Source organism: Danio rerio, chromosome 6 (assembly GCF_052040795.2).
Source record: "Danio rerio strain M-AB ecotype USA chromosome 6, GRCz13ab, whole genome shotgun sequence".
Taxonomy (NCBI): Eukaryota; Metazoa; Chordata; class Actinopteri; order Cypriniformes; family Danionidae; genus Danio; species Danio rerio.
Window position 1 is genome coordinate 39,472,553 of NC_141026.1, and position 15,712 is coordinate 39,488,264.

Genomic DNA, 15,712 nt, shown 5'->3' on the forward strand with positions numbered 1-15,712 from the left:
CCTTCGTGGCTAAGTCTTGTTATACTGTTTTGTGAACATTACAAAACATTTACCTTGCCTTGCCGTGTTTGACCTTTGCTTTGTCTCTTCGTTTGCGTAGTTTGCCGCCTGTACCGACCATTCAAACTTACCGACCACGCTTTCGATAACTCTGCATACATCTTTTTGTTCTAATAAATTATCTTAATAAAATCTGAACTCCATTGTCCAGCATCGTCACATAAGAGTGATGTAATTTGTATGGAAATTTTTGGGGTTCTAATTGTCTAAAATAAACAAATAAGTGAACGAAATTAAATTAGATTTGCGAAAAGGTTTATAAAGCTGCAGTTATTTGTTTGCTGCAGTGATTTTTTTTTTCCGGAGAAATTATTTGTGAGAAATACCAAAATAGTTTTTGCCCATCCATTTTATATATAAACAGTATTACAGAGGGGTGTCTTGGTGGCACAGTGGGTAGCACTGCTCCGGTTTCCCCCACAGTCTAAAGACATGTGCTTTAGGTGATATGAATAACTTAAATTGGCCATAGTGTGGGTGTGTAAATGCAAGAGTGTATTCCCAGTGTTGGGTTGCGACTGAAAGGGCATCTACTGCGTAAAACATATGCTGGGTAAGTTGGCAGTTCCTTCCACTGTGGCAACAGCTGATTAATAAAGGGACTAAGCCGAAAAGAAAATAAATGAAAGAATAATAGTTACAGGAAGCTTAGCTTTATGTCTGACATCTTGATAATAAACACTATCTCTTATCTTTCTTTTTTAATTCACCTTTCTTGAATGATTTACTTTCATGATATGCTACATGCAATTTTCACATCTTCCAAGCATTAAAGCAGGATGCCTTATGTTATGCAATGTCACTCTGCATTACATTGTACATGACATTATTATCCGTTCAGCTTTCAAGCATGAGGTCACCTCTGAGAAGAGAAATGAAGACATGATAGCACTCATCTAGATGAGAATATTTATCCAGTGTCGCTGTCCTCCCTCAGACTTATTCAACGTGCAAAAATCCATTGCAATGGAGCCCCACTGCGGATGACCTTCTGAATGAGAAGTGCTCCCATGCATTGACAATGAATATGCATTAGAGAGATTACAATGAGGTGACAAGGCAGGAGCTCTCATCCAAATACCAACACAGCTGGCAGCCAGCTTTTCTGAGCTGCTCCTCACCTCTTACATAAGAGCACAGCAAGCTGACAGCACCTCACCGTCCACTCATGCAAACCAAAAGATCTCTGTTACTGTCTCGCCTTTGATTCGACAAGAGTGGCTGCAAGGAAAACTTCCAAGAGTTGCACGAGGAAAGAAATCATTTCTGGTGTCAGCGTGTGGGGAATACAAGTTATTAGCTTATTATTACGATGTTAAACCAACGTGTCAAAGTAACACAACTCCCTCACCACCATCAGGAAAAGCTTTCACCATCTGTCAGACCTGAATATCCCAGGTGGCTTCATATAGCGATTCAAATCTCAGTTGGTTGCCCTTCGCTGTCAGTAAAGCACCTGAGTGGAACATCCCAAGGATGGCCAAGCACTAGACTGGACGATGACATTTGCTAGTCTAAAAACTCATTTGCACTCGTGATCAATCACGGTTGTTATTGCATTAACCATGCATTATCATTGTAGCCCACTGCATACTAAATTTTCTGGCCTGATTTTCTTTATGTTTAAAGATTCAGAGGTCAAGGTTAAAACCTGTTAATTGGTTCACAGTAGCTTTCCTTAGTATACAAAGGGAAAAAAAAAAGATGACTGAAGAATCTTGTCCAAATATTTAAACATGACTGTCAATCAATATGAACTAATGATCGGTTGTCATAAAATGCACTGATGCACGTTTTTTACTTTTTTGTGTTCGTGAATTCACCAGAGGCCGTTGTGTATGCTTTTTCAGATCTCAAATTTCTCTGGTGAGTGCCATTCGCACCTGCTGTACTCGCATAAATCCACCAGAGGCCACTGTCAACATACTGACAGATCGATTGACCCACTCTCCTTCCCTAAACCTAACCAATAGTGTTTTCAAAAGCACAAAAGCCCACCCACTTCCCTAAACTCAACCGACAGTTTTAAAAAGTATTCCAGAGAAAGAAAAGCCCTAATCTGATTTTTACCAGATTTTCAGATTTTATCACATTCTTACTCTGTTATTTACTTGTTTATATTATTTTTTTGTTGCAAGATTGCGTTGTAAATACAGCACACACACACTTTGTGGCTGAGTCTTGTTATACTGTTTTGATTATGATGCCTTTTCCTTGCGTTGCTGTGCTTGACCTTTGCATAGTTTCTTTGTTTACTTAGTTTGCCGCGTTTACTGACCATTGGCATGTTTACCAACCATGCTTTGGATTACTACTTCTGTTTGTTCTCTTAATAAAATCTGTATTTGGATCCTCAACTCCAATGTCCAGCATCCTCACATAACAGTGATGTAATTTGTAATAATCTTTTTTGGTTTTAATTGTGAAAATTAAGCAAAACAATTATCGAAATTAGGTCACCCACTTCCTTAGTCCCAACCGACGGTCTTAAAAAGCAGTCCAGAAAAAGAAAAGCCCTTGTCTGATTTTTACCATGTTTTTAAATTTTACCACACTCTCACACTGGTTTATTTAATTTTTTGGCTTCTGTTTTAGTCTTACCCGCTTTCTGAAACTGTTCTTCACTGGACTTGAACCTTGTTGTTGTGGTCAACTCCTCTCTGCATCTTAAGTCCACGGACATACTGTACATGGCGAGATAATTGGACAAACAGTGGAAAAGTATCGCCCTATATCGTTCATTTATTCGCATTTCTTGGTGTGGTTCGTTTGGGCAGGTGTGAATGTAGCAATCGCACTCGAGTGTGCACCAAAAGCGTACCAAAAAAGAGTAAGAGGAGGTTCGCTTTCAAACCAACCCTGGAGCGTTTGTTGTGAGAATATAATCCGAACTAAAACCGACCCAACTGCAAAAAGCACTGTGCATTTTTGGACTAATCCAACTGCTGTAGGCCGATGCGCTGTGCATTATGGAATGTGGAAGAAAAATATTGTTGACAGCGCTTTACCAACAGAAAGAGAGAGAAAAACATTACCTGATGGATCTTTGGTAATATTTCCGAAAGATAAGCATTAAATTAGTTCACGCCTCCTCCTGAAGTGACTAACGATGTAATGCTTTAGTGACTCACCGTTTGTAATTCTTAAAACATTGTTTTCCAGCCGCTTTATTCTGGAAATGGAGCTATAGTTTGTCTAAAGTAATATATACAAACTAAATAGTATACTATGAGCAGGGATACAATCAGTCAGCACAGTCGTAGCTCCATAGTCAAAAGTGATATTTTGTGTCTGCCGGTTTGTTTACCTGCTGGAGATCCATCGGCATTTCCCGCTTGTGAATTCTGACCACTCGAAAGCAGTTTAGGAAATATGTAACAACCTCTGGCCAATGAGTAATGTGGATTTTGTCAGATGACTTAATTTTGGTTCTTTTTAACTGGTTCAGACCAAGGCAATCAGTGTTGTGTGAAAAGGACCCAAAAGATGGCAGAAAATGCTACTATGTATCCAGGGCCGGATTAACGTAAGGGCTAGGTGGGGCTGAAGCCTCAGGGCCATGTAAGAAGGGGGCCCTTGATTGGCTGAAGAATTAGTTTACGATATGACGCGGGAAACGCCTTTTTGCGTTATGCTTTCTCCCGTAGATAATGTGAAGTATTCCTTTCGGTTCATTGCTGTTCAAAAACAGTGACACCGGTGCTAACCTGTGGCTCAAGGTGACTGTAGTACAATCAGAATATTGAATAGCCCTGTTTTAGTCACCCATAAGGGTGATTAAATGCCCCAATTTTCCCAGGACAGTCCCTTATTTCGGCACTACCGAAAGAGCCATCCAGTCAAAGGTAGGCTAACAAAGCTCGTCACAGAGCAAAATATAAAATTCATACTGTCTTCATCATTGATCAACTTGTACATGTTGTAACAGAAGCTGGGAATCGTGCTGAATGGACTCATAACTGAAGCCTTGTCTTTGCTGCGCGGTGGTTACAGCTGGACTCAAACCGGCGCGCGCCCTAACTGCCCGCAATATAACCATATAACCTGTAACTTATATAACAATATAACCGAGACAGCGTGCAAACAAATCAAATAGCCTGAATGAGCAGTTATTAAATTATCCATCGTTACAGAGTATCTATCTCATGTAAATACACTCGGTGATGCTTTACAGTAAGTCTAACCAGTTAGAAAGCAAACTTTATATAAATGTTTACCTTGCCTCTTTTATGAAAATGACAGTAATAATATAGAGCAGTGATATATTGGCACTGACTGTCATCAGACACTATATCTCATGCAATAAATAAATAAATAAATAAATAAAATAAAGATGTTTGCCTTCTGCAAGGCCACATTAAGCTTTGGATATTAGAAGCATGGTAAATAAAGATATTAGGCCTACATCATTAGTGATTTATGGTCAGCTAAAGTTCTAAAGAAACGTTTAAAAGGTAAAACTCTGTTTAAAGTTTTTATTTTAAAGCACTAATTTAGGAAGTATTGCAAATATTTTTTGCTGATTTTTGCAGCCTGCTTGAACTTTAAAGTTCATATTATGTCATTACCTAAGTTTGTATACTTGCAGGCCTATTTTAATAAAATAGAAAAAAATATATAATGATCTAGATAATAATATTAATTAGTAAATTATTAATAATAATAACAATAATAATAACAACAACAATTTATATATACTTTTATGAGGTAAAAAATTAAAAGGGGGGCCCTTGGATTTGCTATAGCCCCAGGGCCCGATGTGCTCCTAATCCGGCCCTGTAAGTATCATTTGTTGCCCTTGGTCCAGACCAAATGAAGTGAACTACAGATGTGAAAGCACCCGGACTTTTACGCTTAAAGAACTTGCTCACTCTACCAACAATAGCGGCAATGGAACGTGATACACACACAATGCTTAAATGTGCATTAAACATGAATTCAGCAGATTACCTGTGTTTGTGGGCTTATTACTAATATACACACATCTGTTGCCTCATTACATTTCACAATATATACACATTATACTAACACAAGACACATTTTAACAGACCTTTTGCCTCTTCCGTGTGGCACTGAATAAACCTCTAATCCATCTTTCCGGAACCTTGCATTCAAATTGTAAATAAGCAGATGCTTTTGCATTCATTTACAAAGCTAATGCCTGTCCCACTTTCAAAATAAAAGTTCCACATACAGTACATAGGACATATAATAAACTGTCTTGAACTTAAAAAATGGGGGTTGGGGGATGGGTAATCAAACACTTCTGGTGGCTTTCATAATAATCATCTAAATAACATCATGTAAATAACATTTTGTTTAGATTGGCCTGTTTTACACTAGGATTTTACTCTTTTTTTTAAACAGGAATTTCATGAGAATGAGAAAAGCAATTGTCTTTGAGACTCATTTTTATATCATTATTTTGCATCTATGATTCAGTCATGCCTAGGTGAGTCCAGTTTTTTATTCTATGGCACCTTTAAATTATGTAATTCAGATTTAAATACAATTACACTCAGGTAAACCATTCATGTTTTCCTAAAGAAACACCAATGCACTGCTTTTCTGACAATTTTGCCTCAAATGTTAGAGCTTGAAAACTATTGTAATTAGTTATGATGATTATTTAAAATAGTGAGGAGTGCATATAGCCCTGAGGATGTCAAAAAGTATTTCAGGGCTATTTTAAGCTTTTTAATAGTAATAATAAAATCGGCTTTCAAAAGAGGGTGTACTTTTTCATGATCCTACTGATAAAGAAATGTATTATTCATAATCCCAAGTTCTTGTTTTCATTCCAATGAGCTCCTGCTGAAATGTGTATTTGTCTTTTTTCATGCACACATACACAAGTATGGTAGAAGGGGAGGATAATCTTAATACATTTACATATCTTTTCTCGGCTGATGCTGTTTTATCTAAGTCAATTTGACACAAGGGTGCGTGCTAATAAAAATTGTAAAAGCTAAATAAATTGTATTGTTTTCGTTAGTGTTGCATATTTTTATTTAAAAGTATAGTTCTTACAAAAATATGGGGAGGTTTTTTTTTATGGAGGATGATTTTTTTTTATTGTAGCCAAGCTGGTAGCATTGAAATCCATTCCTTCATTCATTCATTCATTCATCAGGAGTCGCCACAGCGAAATGAACTGCCAACTTATCCAGCATGTTTTACACAGCGGATGCCCTTCCAGCTGCAACCCTGTACTAGGAAACATCCATACACACTCATTCACACACCTACATTACACCCAATTTAGTTTATTATGTGAAAGAAACCAAAGCACCCAGAGGAAACCCACGCGAACACGGGGAGAACATGCAAACTCCACACAGAAATGCCAACTAGTCCAGCTGGTACTCGAACTAGCGACCTTCATGTTGTGAGGCAACAGTGCGCTAGTAGATAAAAACAAAAACTATGGTTGTCAATGGCTACTGCTTTTTAGTATACTATAAAATATCTTCTTCTGAATCCCAGAAAGCTTTGTGGAAGGTGAGTAAATGACCGAATATTCAATCCTATTGGAAATATCCATTGAATGCAAGGTTCATCAGAAAACCGTCCATCCAAAAAAGGTGCTTATGTATATGGCCACTGCAAATTGTGGGCATCAGATATTTTTAAACACCTCCACTTGAAAAACAATGTGGGCATTCTGACTCATAAGCAATGCACCAGCTGTGCGAGAGACCTCTGAAACAGCGTGAGTTTGGCAGAGAACTGAGGACAGGCTTAGCTTGGTGAGCACCAGCAAGGATGGGTCCTATCTGAGTCCCTGCAGGACTGAGAACTCGCAGTGGGAGGGATGTCTCAACTCCATCTGGCCCAGCAACGTGTGTGCCTTCATGCTGAACCGAACCAAGGTCTGCAAATTGTTGGCACAACGTGAGAGGCCTTGCATAAGGGGTGCATTTGAAAGGAAAGATCCAAAGATGTCACCGTATGTCTGTGGATATCTGCAAGCTCCTCGCATATGGCAGTGGCATGTAGGTCTGAGAGTTTTACTGTTTTTCTGTGACGCATGTGTAAATGTTAACATGAGAACAGGCCTGTTGTGAGTACAGGGATAGTTACTGCCAAAATGTAGCCTGCTAATTCTCCAGACTCTCGTGCGATGAACACATTCTGCCATCTAGTGGTCACATTTAAAATGAAAGCAGGAAAAATATAATGGTGAAATGTAACCTGTGTACTGGATATCAGGAAACTATTTTTATTTTATTCTTTTTTTTATTGTTATAATTATTAAAGTTTTTTTTCTGGATGGATGGATTTAATGACCTATAGCAGAAAACTGTGTAGACTAAATTATAGAAATACAAAGTATTTGTTGTGCTTCAGAACATCATTTTAGAAAGTAAAACAACAATACACTGTGCAATAACTTATTTTATTTATTAAAATGTATAAAACTTTGGCTTTTGAACAACTTTATATGCCTACATAAACCTTTTGAAACTGACTAACTGATTAACTACTATTCCAGTTAATAAAAATAATATTTATTTGTGTTTTTGTTTTTTTAGAGTATTATAGTTCAAGGTTTACCACAATTTGGAAAAGTCAAGGTTTTAAAACCTCCAAATTTTTCTGTAATACCATTCTTAAGGTATGTAAGATTTTTTATTTACATTTTTTTGTTTTTTAGGACAACAGTATTTTAAAAAAAAAAAGATATGCAAAGATGCCGTTCTAAATTGTAAAGAAATCTGTGTTTTTGAAACAAATGAAGACAGCAGAAGTAAATGTTTCATTTGAATTAAATAGCCTGACATGTTTACTGCTGCAAAATATTTTAAATCTTTCAAAAAATAGAATATATTGTTTTCAAAAGGGAAAAAAAAAATTTTTACCCAGACATTTAAAAAGAAGATATTTTAGAGCAATGATCACTATACTGCGAAGCTGTGAAACCATGATATTTTTATCCATGGTTATCATACCATCAAAATCTTATACTGGCCCATGCCTAATTATAGTTATTATTTTAAATCTTCAGTTTTACGTAACACATACATTCACAGAACAACATGTTTTATGACTTGGTTATAATAGTAATTATTATATTAATAATAATAATAATAACAATAACAAAATTATTAAATTAAACAAATAAAATTAAACTAATGAATGAAATTATAATGATACTTAAACAAATAAATATAAGGAAAGCAGTTAAATCGAGGATCTTCTTTAAATATCTGTATAATTTTCAGGAAACACTGCTAGTTTTTTTTTTTTTTTTTTTTTTTTACATCAAAGGAACAAATCAATAGAAAAAATGGCATATAAGGGCATATATAAATTACAAAAAAAAAAAAGTATGAGAAATGAATTCCAAAATTGCATACATCCTTATAGCTTTTTTTATTTTTAATGTCTTTTAGGGTTTTGATATAATGTTTAAGATCAATTTTAAGCAAATAAATGTTGAATAAAAAAATGGATGACCCTTTTTGTTTGTGTACTTCCCATATATAATCATTAAATTAATATTTTGATCCAAAGTTTTATTATTGTTATTGTGTGTCAAAAATATATTTACAAGAAAACTGATTTTTTTATTATTTTTGCAAGTTATAATATAAGATATTCAACATCGATATTTAACTTTTGCAGTGTGTGCAATCGAAAAACATGTTTTTTATATAGATTCCTCCTTTAATTCACAAAAAGTGCACGCAGATTTCTCTAAAAAAATAACTTGTTTCACTGGATAAATTCAATGAATTACTTTACTGCAAGTAGCTCTTGTTACACGTCATATTTATGGCTGTGGCTCAAAACTTATGATGTCGCCTACCAAAACAGCATCATCCGACGTCTGTATTCCTTCTCAAATTCCATATTTGCCTAGATAGGGGGCCATTCAGATTTTGAAACACAGCCCATTTATGTCTTTCGGTGTAGCAAACGTGTTCTTTCCTCGTGGTTTTACACTCTGAAAAGTATTGCATTTGTTGTAGTTTTTAGTTTTAAACTCGATAGTATTGGTGTAATCATCTATATTAATATTTTACGGCGTTCTTTGTTTCTCTGGCGGATTCTGAAAGACAGTTGTTAGGACATAACTTAAAGATGTCGGGGAAGAGTTTTCGCGTTAGCGACGGAGACTGGATTTGTCCTGATAAAAAGTAAGACTTGCTGCTGAATGGTTTATTAATTGATGCATATAGATATATACATGCAATATTTAACCCTAACTCTTTGTGAAAACGAATGCAGATTGAATGGAATTGCACATGCTTCTGCTAGCATAGCATGTATTAGCTTTAGCTTGCGTTTATAGTTTGAGAATGGGCCTGTAAACGACATTAAACGCGTCGTTTTATTTTTATTTGTTCTTGCAAATTTTAAGACAATAAATTCACTTCTTTCATATAAATTACTAGCTTTAAGTCTATTTGACACCTTATGTTAAATGCATGATTCTTTGGTATGGTTAGCTAGTTAGCAGCTGTGTGCTATTAAGTACAATTGTATAACTGTTAGTTTTTATTAGTTGGTTAGTTGCAGTTCCTCTGAATTATTTATGAATACGATAATATTATAATTGTTTTGTATTTTTTTTTTTTTTTCAAGCGAAAAACTGGAGCGTCTCATTTTTGTTAAGTGAAAGTGGGATGTCTGGTCTTTGTGTGTGATTGCAAATAACCAGTTTTGTCTCTTTCTTTCGTTTTAAGGTGTGGAAATGTCAACTTTGCAAGAAGAACGAGTTGTAATCGATGTGGAAGGGGTAAGTGAGCTATCTTTTGTGCCAGTATTAATTCAGTTGTTTTTTTTGTGCATGTCACAACATAAATGAAACAAGATTTCAGTATTTTATTAATATTAACGTTAGTTTAAACGAATTATTCAATGCCCTTTGAACAGAGAAGACGACTGAAGCAAAGATGATGAAAGCAGGGGGGACAGAAATAGGAAAGACCCTGGCAGAGAAGAGCAGGGGTCTCTTCAGTGCAAACGACTGGCAGTGCAAAACGTGGGTATTGTGATAAAGTAATAATTACCTTTCCAACATGCATTATAGATGTGACAATCAAAGAAACTATTACTTCTACTTATTTTACTGCTTAGTAATAATGTAGCAGAATAAGTGCACACAATGTAGTGGTTTCCTGTCATGAACAGTTAATGAATAACTGGATTTTGTTAGAGAGAAGAAATAAATTAAAACGTCACTTTCCCGTCCTCAGGAAAGTGATTTTGGTTTGAGAAGACTATCAGTATGTTACGATCATAAAAGTTCAGTTGAACTTTTATCAAATTGTGACATGTATAAGTGTACAGCAGTGAATGTCCATAGTAGATGTAACATTAATAATAATCATAGCTTTTTAATTAATTATTGCACAATTGACATTTTCATTTAAAAATGTGCACAATTTGTTTAAAGAAAAACTTCATAAGGTTCCAGAAAGTGTTTGGTTGTTAATAAATTATTGTTGAAGTGAATAAATTAAAAGATTCAAATTAATTGAGCATTTACAAGTTCAGAAAAAAAATAAAATCGAAAAAAAACTATCCAATCTACTACTATTAAGTTTTAGCAAGACACGTTGCATATATTATCAAATATATCAGTGGATATTTATGCAGGTATTTACTGTAATGCTGGCTTATGGCTTGTTTCTACTGACTGGTACGGTACGGGTCACTTTTATCAGGCTTGCGTTTCCATTACCCTTTTGGTGGGCATGGTGTATGATAGAATGTTTCAGTCAATGTCATTTTTGCTCGAGAAAAAATCTACAGTAAAGCTGTATGGGTCGCTCGCATATCATATGAGAAGCACTTCTCAAAAAAAAAAAAAAAAACAGATAATCTTCAGCAGCACGTGTAGCCTCTTGTTAGAAAGTAATTCCCTCATTCTGAGTTTATTATACTCCATAAAGTGACTATAATAATTAAACATGGCAGTTTGTTCACGTTTGCTGAAAAAATAATGTGCTCCTTTTTTCCAGCTTCTCTTTTTTTGTTTTTTTGCACTTTACTCTCGCGTTTGTCCGTTTCTGACAGGATCGGGTTTCAAAAGCACGTCAATAATCAAGCGCAATTTATTATCATCAGCTCAAGAAGTTTGTTATTTCAGATATAGACGCGCAGCGAGCGCAAGCAAGAAAGCGAAACCCTTCGCGCTTGAGACTGGCTTGTAAAAATCTACGGGACACAGGGTAAAATCTGCTTTTCTTTCTGCCTTTTGGCTGTTTATCAAGACGACGATAAGGTTTGTTTGAACCCGGGTCGACCATGGCTCGTTATTATATGTATATATAATTACGCTGTAATCTCTTGGCTGTGTATTTTAAACATGGCGGTTCCTTTGTTTTCATTCTGGCTTGCTGCTTAAGCGAATGATGTATCTCTGTAAACCAATAGCATTCTGTTGTGCGTCTAGCTCCACCTTTTGGTACCGTTTCTCGTGTTTGGTACCCATTCGAAAGGGTGCCCAAAAAGTGGTAAGATACAGTTCGGTTCGGTGCTCCTTTTGACAGTGGAAATGGCCATAAAAGCGCAGCGTACCACTCAGTGAAACGAGCCATTAGACCATGAGGTATTCTGAAGTAGGAGCTAATATGGTCCTCACACAAGGCTTTCCTATAACTAAAAAACAGCAAGAAGCATAATAGCGATTGTTCCAGCAACTATGCAAACCTTCCGCAATTAAAGATTCAACATCGTTTCCAATTGTTATGTTTACTTTAACATCCCAACTCTGTAATTTGCAAGTCCTCCAAATCTCTCACTTTTAAATCTGATTTGTTCTGGATGACCACTTTTCTCATCAACTCTGTAATGAAGTAAAGCCAGACTGATTTGATTCTTATTTAAGAGCCTTGTAATTAACCGTTTTGTTTTTTAATCTAGTTGTGGCAATGTAAACTGGGCCAGAAGGTCAGAGTGCAACATGTGTAACACTCCTAAATATGCCAAACTGGAGGAAAGGACAGGTACATCTTTCTTTAAAATAGCATTTTTTACATGTTGACTGCAGTGGTATGAGTTTGTGCCTTATATGATGTGCTTGATGTTTTCAACAGGATACGGCGGAGGGTTTAACGAAAGAGAAAATTTAGTCTACAATGAGCGAGAGGAGTCTGATGGTGAATATGATGAGGTCAGTGTGTGTGTTGTTGTAGTTTTATTCCCCCCAGACAGTCAATGACATTTGATATTAATGTAATAATCAGACTTGTTCAGTTTGTATGCCACTTTTGACAAAATATTTTTCTGGTCTTCTGAACAGTTTGGGCGCATAAAAAAGAAGTTTCGTGGGAAAACCAAGAAGGATAGTGATAAAAAGGAGGAACCAAAAAAAGTTGATCAAGACGATGAGGAAGAGGATGACGATGATGAAGATGGAGATCTTTCCAAATACAAACTTGATGTGAGATGTTACTCTGAGCTATATTGACAACACTGTTTTGTTTTGTTTTTATTGTAAAAATTATCATATGACTGCAACAGTTTGAAAAGGTAGGTTCAAAAAACAAACTGATGTGAAACAACTATTTTCTTGTTTATTAGGATGACGACGAGGACGATGATGATGATGATGATGATGAAGATGATGCAGATTTGTCCAAGTATGATTTGGATGACGGTGACGAGAAGAAAGGGAGTCATTCGGGATCCTCACGCTCCTCTTCACGCTCGTCCAGTTCAAGTTCCCGGTCTAGGTCCAGGTAAAAGGGTACAGGTCAAGGGTAACTCCAGGCAAATGTCAGTATCAGCTCAAATCTTTATTCAAATCTTTGCATTAATCTGTTTTAATGTTAATTATTTTGTCTCTTTCCCTCTTTGCCTGCTTTTTGTATTTTTAGACACGTTTTGTCTTTTTTCTGAAATTATATGCACAATGTTGTATTATCAAAGTGATCATGCAAATTCAATGCTTTTCAATTTGTTTGGAGGTAATTTGTGCACTCAGCAGCATTACTTAAAAGGGTTTAAATTGATGGGGTTTGCAATTATAATATGATAGGTGTTTTAAAGCACAAAACCTTTTATGCAAGCCTTAAGGATAATGATAAATTGTTTTCTTTCAATCCTCGTCATTTAATTTTGTTTTTTCATCAGGAGATCTTTTAACTTTCTCATAAAAAATGGAAAAATTGTGGTGTTTTTGTTGACGTCGGTGTTTTGCAGATCCCGCTCCAGAAGCTCATCCAGCTCCAGATCTCGCTCTCGATCCAGGTCCAAATCCAGGTGAATGAGGTCACATGCACTCTCCAGGAGAGAGAGTGTGTGTACGAACAGACAGTGACTGTAGTGAACTATTTATCCTCAAATTTTAATCATTGTAACAAAAGAATTGATTTAGCATTACCAGTCTGAGAAGACATAAAAAGTGGACTTTTATTTTTCTTTCTACATAGCCATCGACAGCTTTCTTGTACCTTTTTTTTATAAGATGTGATTTAAGTGTTACTGATCTGGTTACCTGGTAACACTGTGACATCTGTCAGGCAATTAAAGCTTGTACAGTTTCTCTGACAGGTTCAGCTTTGTTTTTTGGAAAAGTTCTGTTGTTCAGAGCTGCAATTTTGCTTTAAGCAGTTGTAGTATTTAGAGGGATGTGGATGGATGTTTTCCTCCCATTTCAGTCCCTTTAGTAGTGTTATTGTAGTAATCCGTGTTGCCATGTTGGTTGACCTCATGTGAATGCTTATTTATCCCGTTTGAAAGATCCAGCTCCAGATCAGGAAAGGGTTCTGCATCCTCAAAGAAGAGGTCTCGCTCTCCATCGTCATCACCTGAAGGAGGCCAGAAGAGGAGTCGTTCCAGATCCTCCTCTGGTGGCCGCAAAAAAAGACGTGCACGATCTCACTCGTCTGAAAGGTTTGGTGTAACACATGGTGTCCTGGATACCAGGCGTCCTTCTGCTTTATACACTGGACTCAGTGATAAAACAGTTCATGATTGAAACTATCTGCTTTTCATTGGACAATAGTTTTGTTTCCATGTCAAATCACTTAATCAGTCATGGTCTTTCTTTTTCTCTCTCCTTTTTATCTCTTTGTAGGCGCAGAGGCTCATCTGGATCATCTCACTCTGGCTCAAGCTCAAAACAGAATTGATTAACAAAAGAAACAGATCTTTCTAAAACAGCATGTTTTTTTTCCTCCAACTCCAGTTTTTGTGCTATTGCAGCTACATAACTGTTTGAATTCACACTGATTTTCATATAAAGCAAACTTGTGCACCTGTTCACCTAACCTCTTAAGTTTTCTGCTAAAAAAAAAATCTAGCCAAATCCCTTAATAGTATATCTCAAGGTGTAATGTCTGTAGTTTAAGTGGGTTTACAGAGAAACCATTCAGTGACTGTATAAATGGCACATATCTTCTGACATTTACCTTTTGATATGACATTATGCAAATTATATTGCAGAAGTAGATTTATCCATCAATTGTCAGATATTTCTGCAGTCAGTATAACTAGTTCATTCACAAAACATTTGATGATTTGAAAAAAAAAAAACATTTCTCCAGATGTTGGTTTTATGGCTAACATTAAAATACTGAAGGCATCAAATTCAGCAATGCCAGAATCTGAATGATCTAGAAAAAAAAAACTCTTCTTAAAGCTTAACATTGTCTTTAGTAATTGTGTGCATAAAAGGTAAGTATGTTTTTTGTTTTAGTTTTTTAAGACATGGAGAATTTTCTTTTGGCAGGACAGAAATGCATTTTTCGTTCATTGTGTGTATGTCCTATTTTGTGGTCTCTTTTTGTGCAAGTTTAATTTTTAAGCATAACTGTGGCATTACTGAATGGTTTAAATTGATAAACACAAGGTACAATTAAAGTAAATTACTTTTTCTCTTCTTTTTTTCCCCCTCTGTGGTCAAATCAAATTTGGAACATGTAATCTGAATTATTTTACCACTCGTTTCTGACATGAAATATGAAAATGTTTTACTGTTAAAATGACATGAGTGTAACCAACATGAATAAACACTTGTTAATCTAAAATAGTTTTATAGTGATGTGAATTTATTTATGTTTTTCATAATGTGTGCTAACGGTTTAATAGGAACTTCTCATCCCCACAGCAAAAGTTTAAGATACGTTTTTATTTGTTACAAAACTAGTTAAGTCAGATTTACTAGTAAAACTACACTAAGGTTCCATTAGTTGTGTTTATTAACGCGATCTAACAATGCATTTGATACAATATTAGTCTTTAATTAATAATTGCTCACAAGCACAAGTTCATGTTTTAATAATGCATTAGTAAAGGCTGTAAACATCTTCAATCTTATTTCATATTAGTAAAGAATAATGAAAGCTGGTTGTGTGATCAATATTCATCCTAGTTATATATAATTTTGCATTTGGAAACACTGAATTTATTTAAAAAAAAGTAATATTATCATATATATTTTTAAATGCAAGAGTTCAGACGCAAAAACCTCCAAGTGTTATTTCAATTTAAAGACCATGAAAGCAACTTATTTTTTGCCATAAAAAATTCATTGCTGAACTTACACCCAGCAGCGTGATAAAATGCTCATTTTAGAAGAACATTTCAGATGGCATTTAGAGGTTTTGCACCAGAACTCTTCAAACAGCTGTACACGTTACTGGAAACTTTTTTTTTTTTTGGACGACGCTTATACTACGTAGCCAATTGTGGG

General features: G+C 35.6%; 1 protein-coding gene across 2 annotated transcripts; it reads left to right on the forward strand.

Moving 5' to 3' along the window:
- Positions 1-8,902: 8,902 nt before the first annotated feature.
- Positions 8,903-15,047, forward strand: zranb2 (zinc finger, RAN-binding domain containing 2). 2 transcript variants are annotated; one of them, NM_001328210.1, is made up of 10 exons: positions 8,903-9,203; positions 9,753-9,805; positions 9,943-10,051; positions 11,938-12,020; positions 12,111-12,187; positions 12,317-12,457; positions 12,598-12,755; positions 13,219-13,278; positions 13,759-13,911; positions 14,096-15,047. In NM_001328210.1, exons 1-10 carry the CDS (start codon positions 9,148-9,150, stop codon positions 14,148-14,150), a joined length of 945 nt encoding a protein of 314 aa, NP_001315139.1. In that variant the 5' UTR covers positions 8,903-9,147; the 3' UTR covers positions 14,151-15,047. The 2 variants fall into 2 exon arrangements, with proteins under 2 accessions (NP_001315139.1, XP_087111484.1); XM_087255358.1 differs by having other exon boundaries at positions 8,953-9,203; positions 13,759-14,237.
- Positions 15,048-15,712: the final 665 nt, after the last annotated feature.

What these genes read in the sequence shown, in the direction of transcription:
- zranb2 (XM_087255358.1), top strand. Translation starts at nt 9,148, where the DNA reads ATGTCGGGGAAGAGTTTTCGCGTTAGCGACGGAGACTGGATTTGTCCT. An exon ending in TTGTAATCGATGTGGAAGGG is followed by an intron (nt 9,806 to 9,942) that starts GTAAGTGAGCTA and finishes CCCTTTGAACAG; the next exon opens with AGAAGACGACTGAAGCAAAG. An exon ending in CTGATGGTGAATATGATGAG is followed by an intron (nt 12,188 to 12,316) that starts GTCAGTGTGTGT and finishes TCTTCTGAACAG; the next exon opens with TTTGGGCGCATAAAAAAGAA.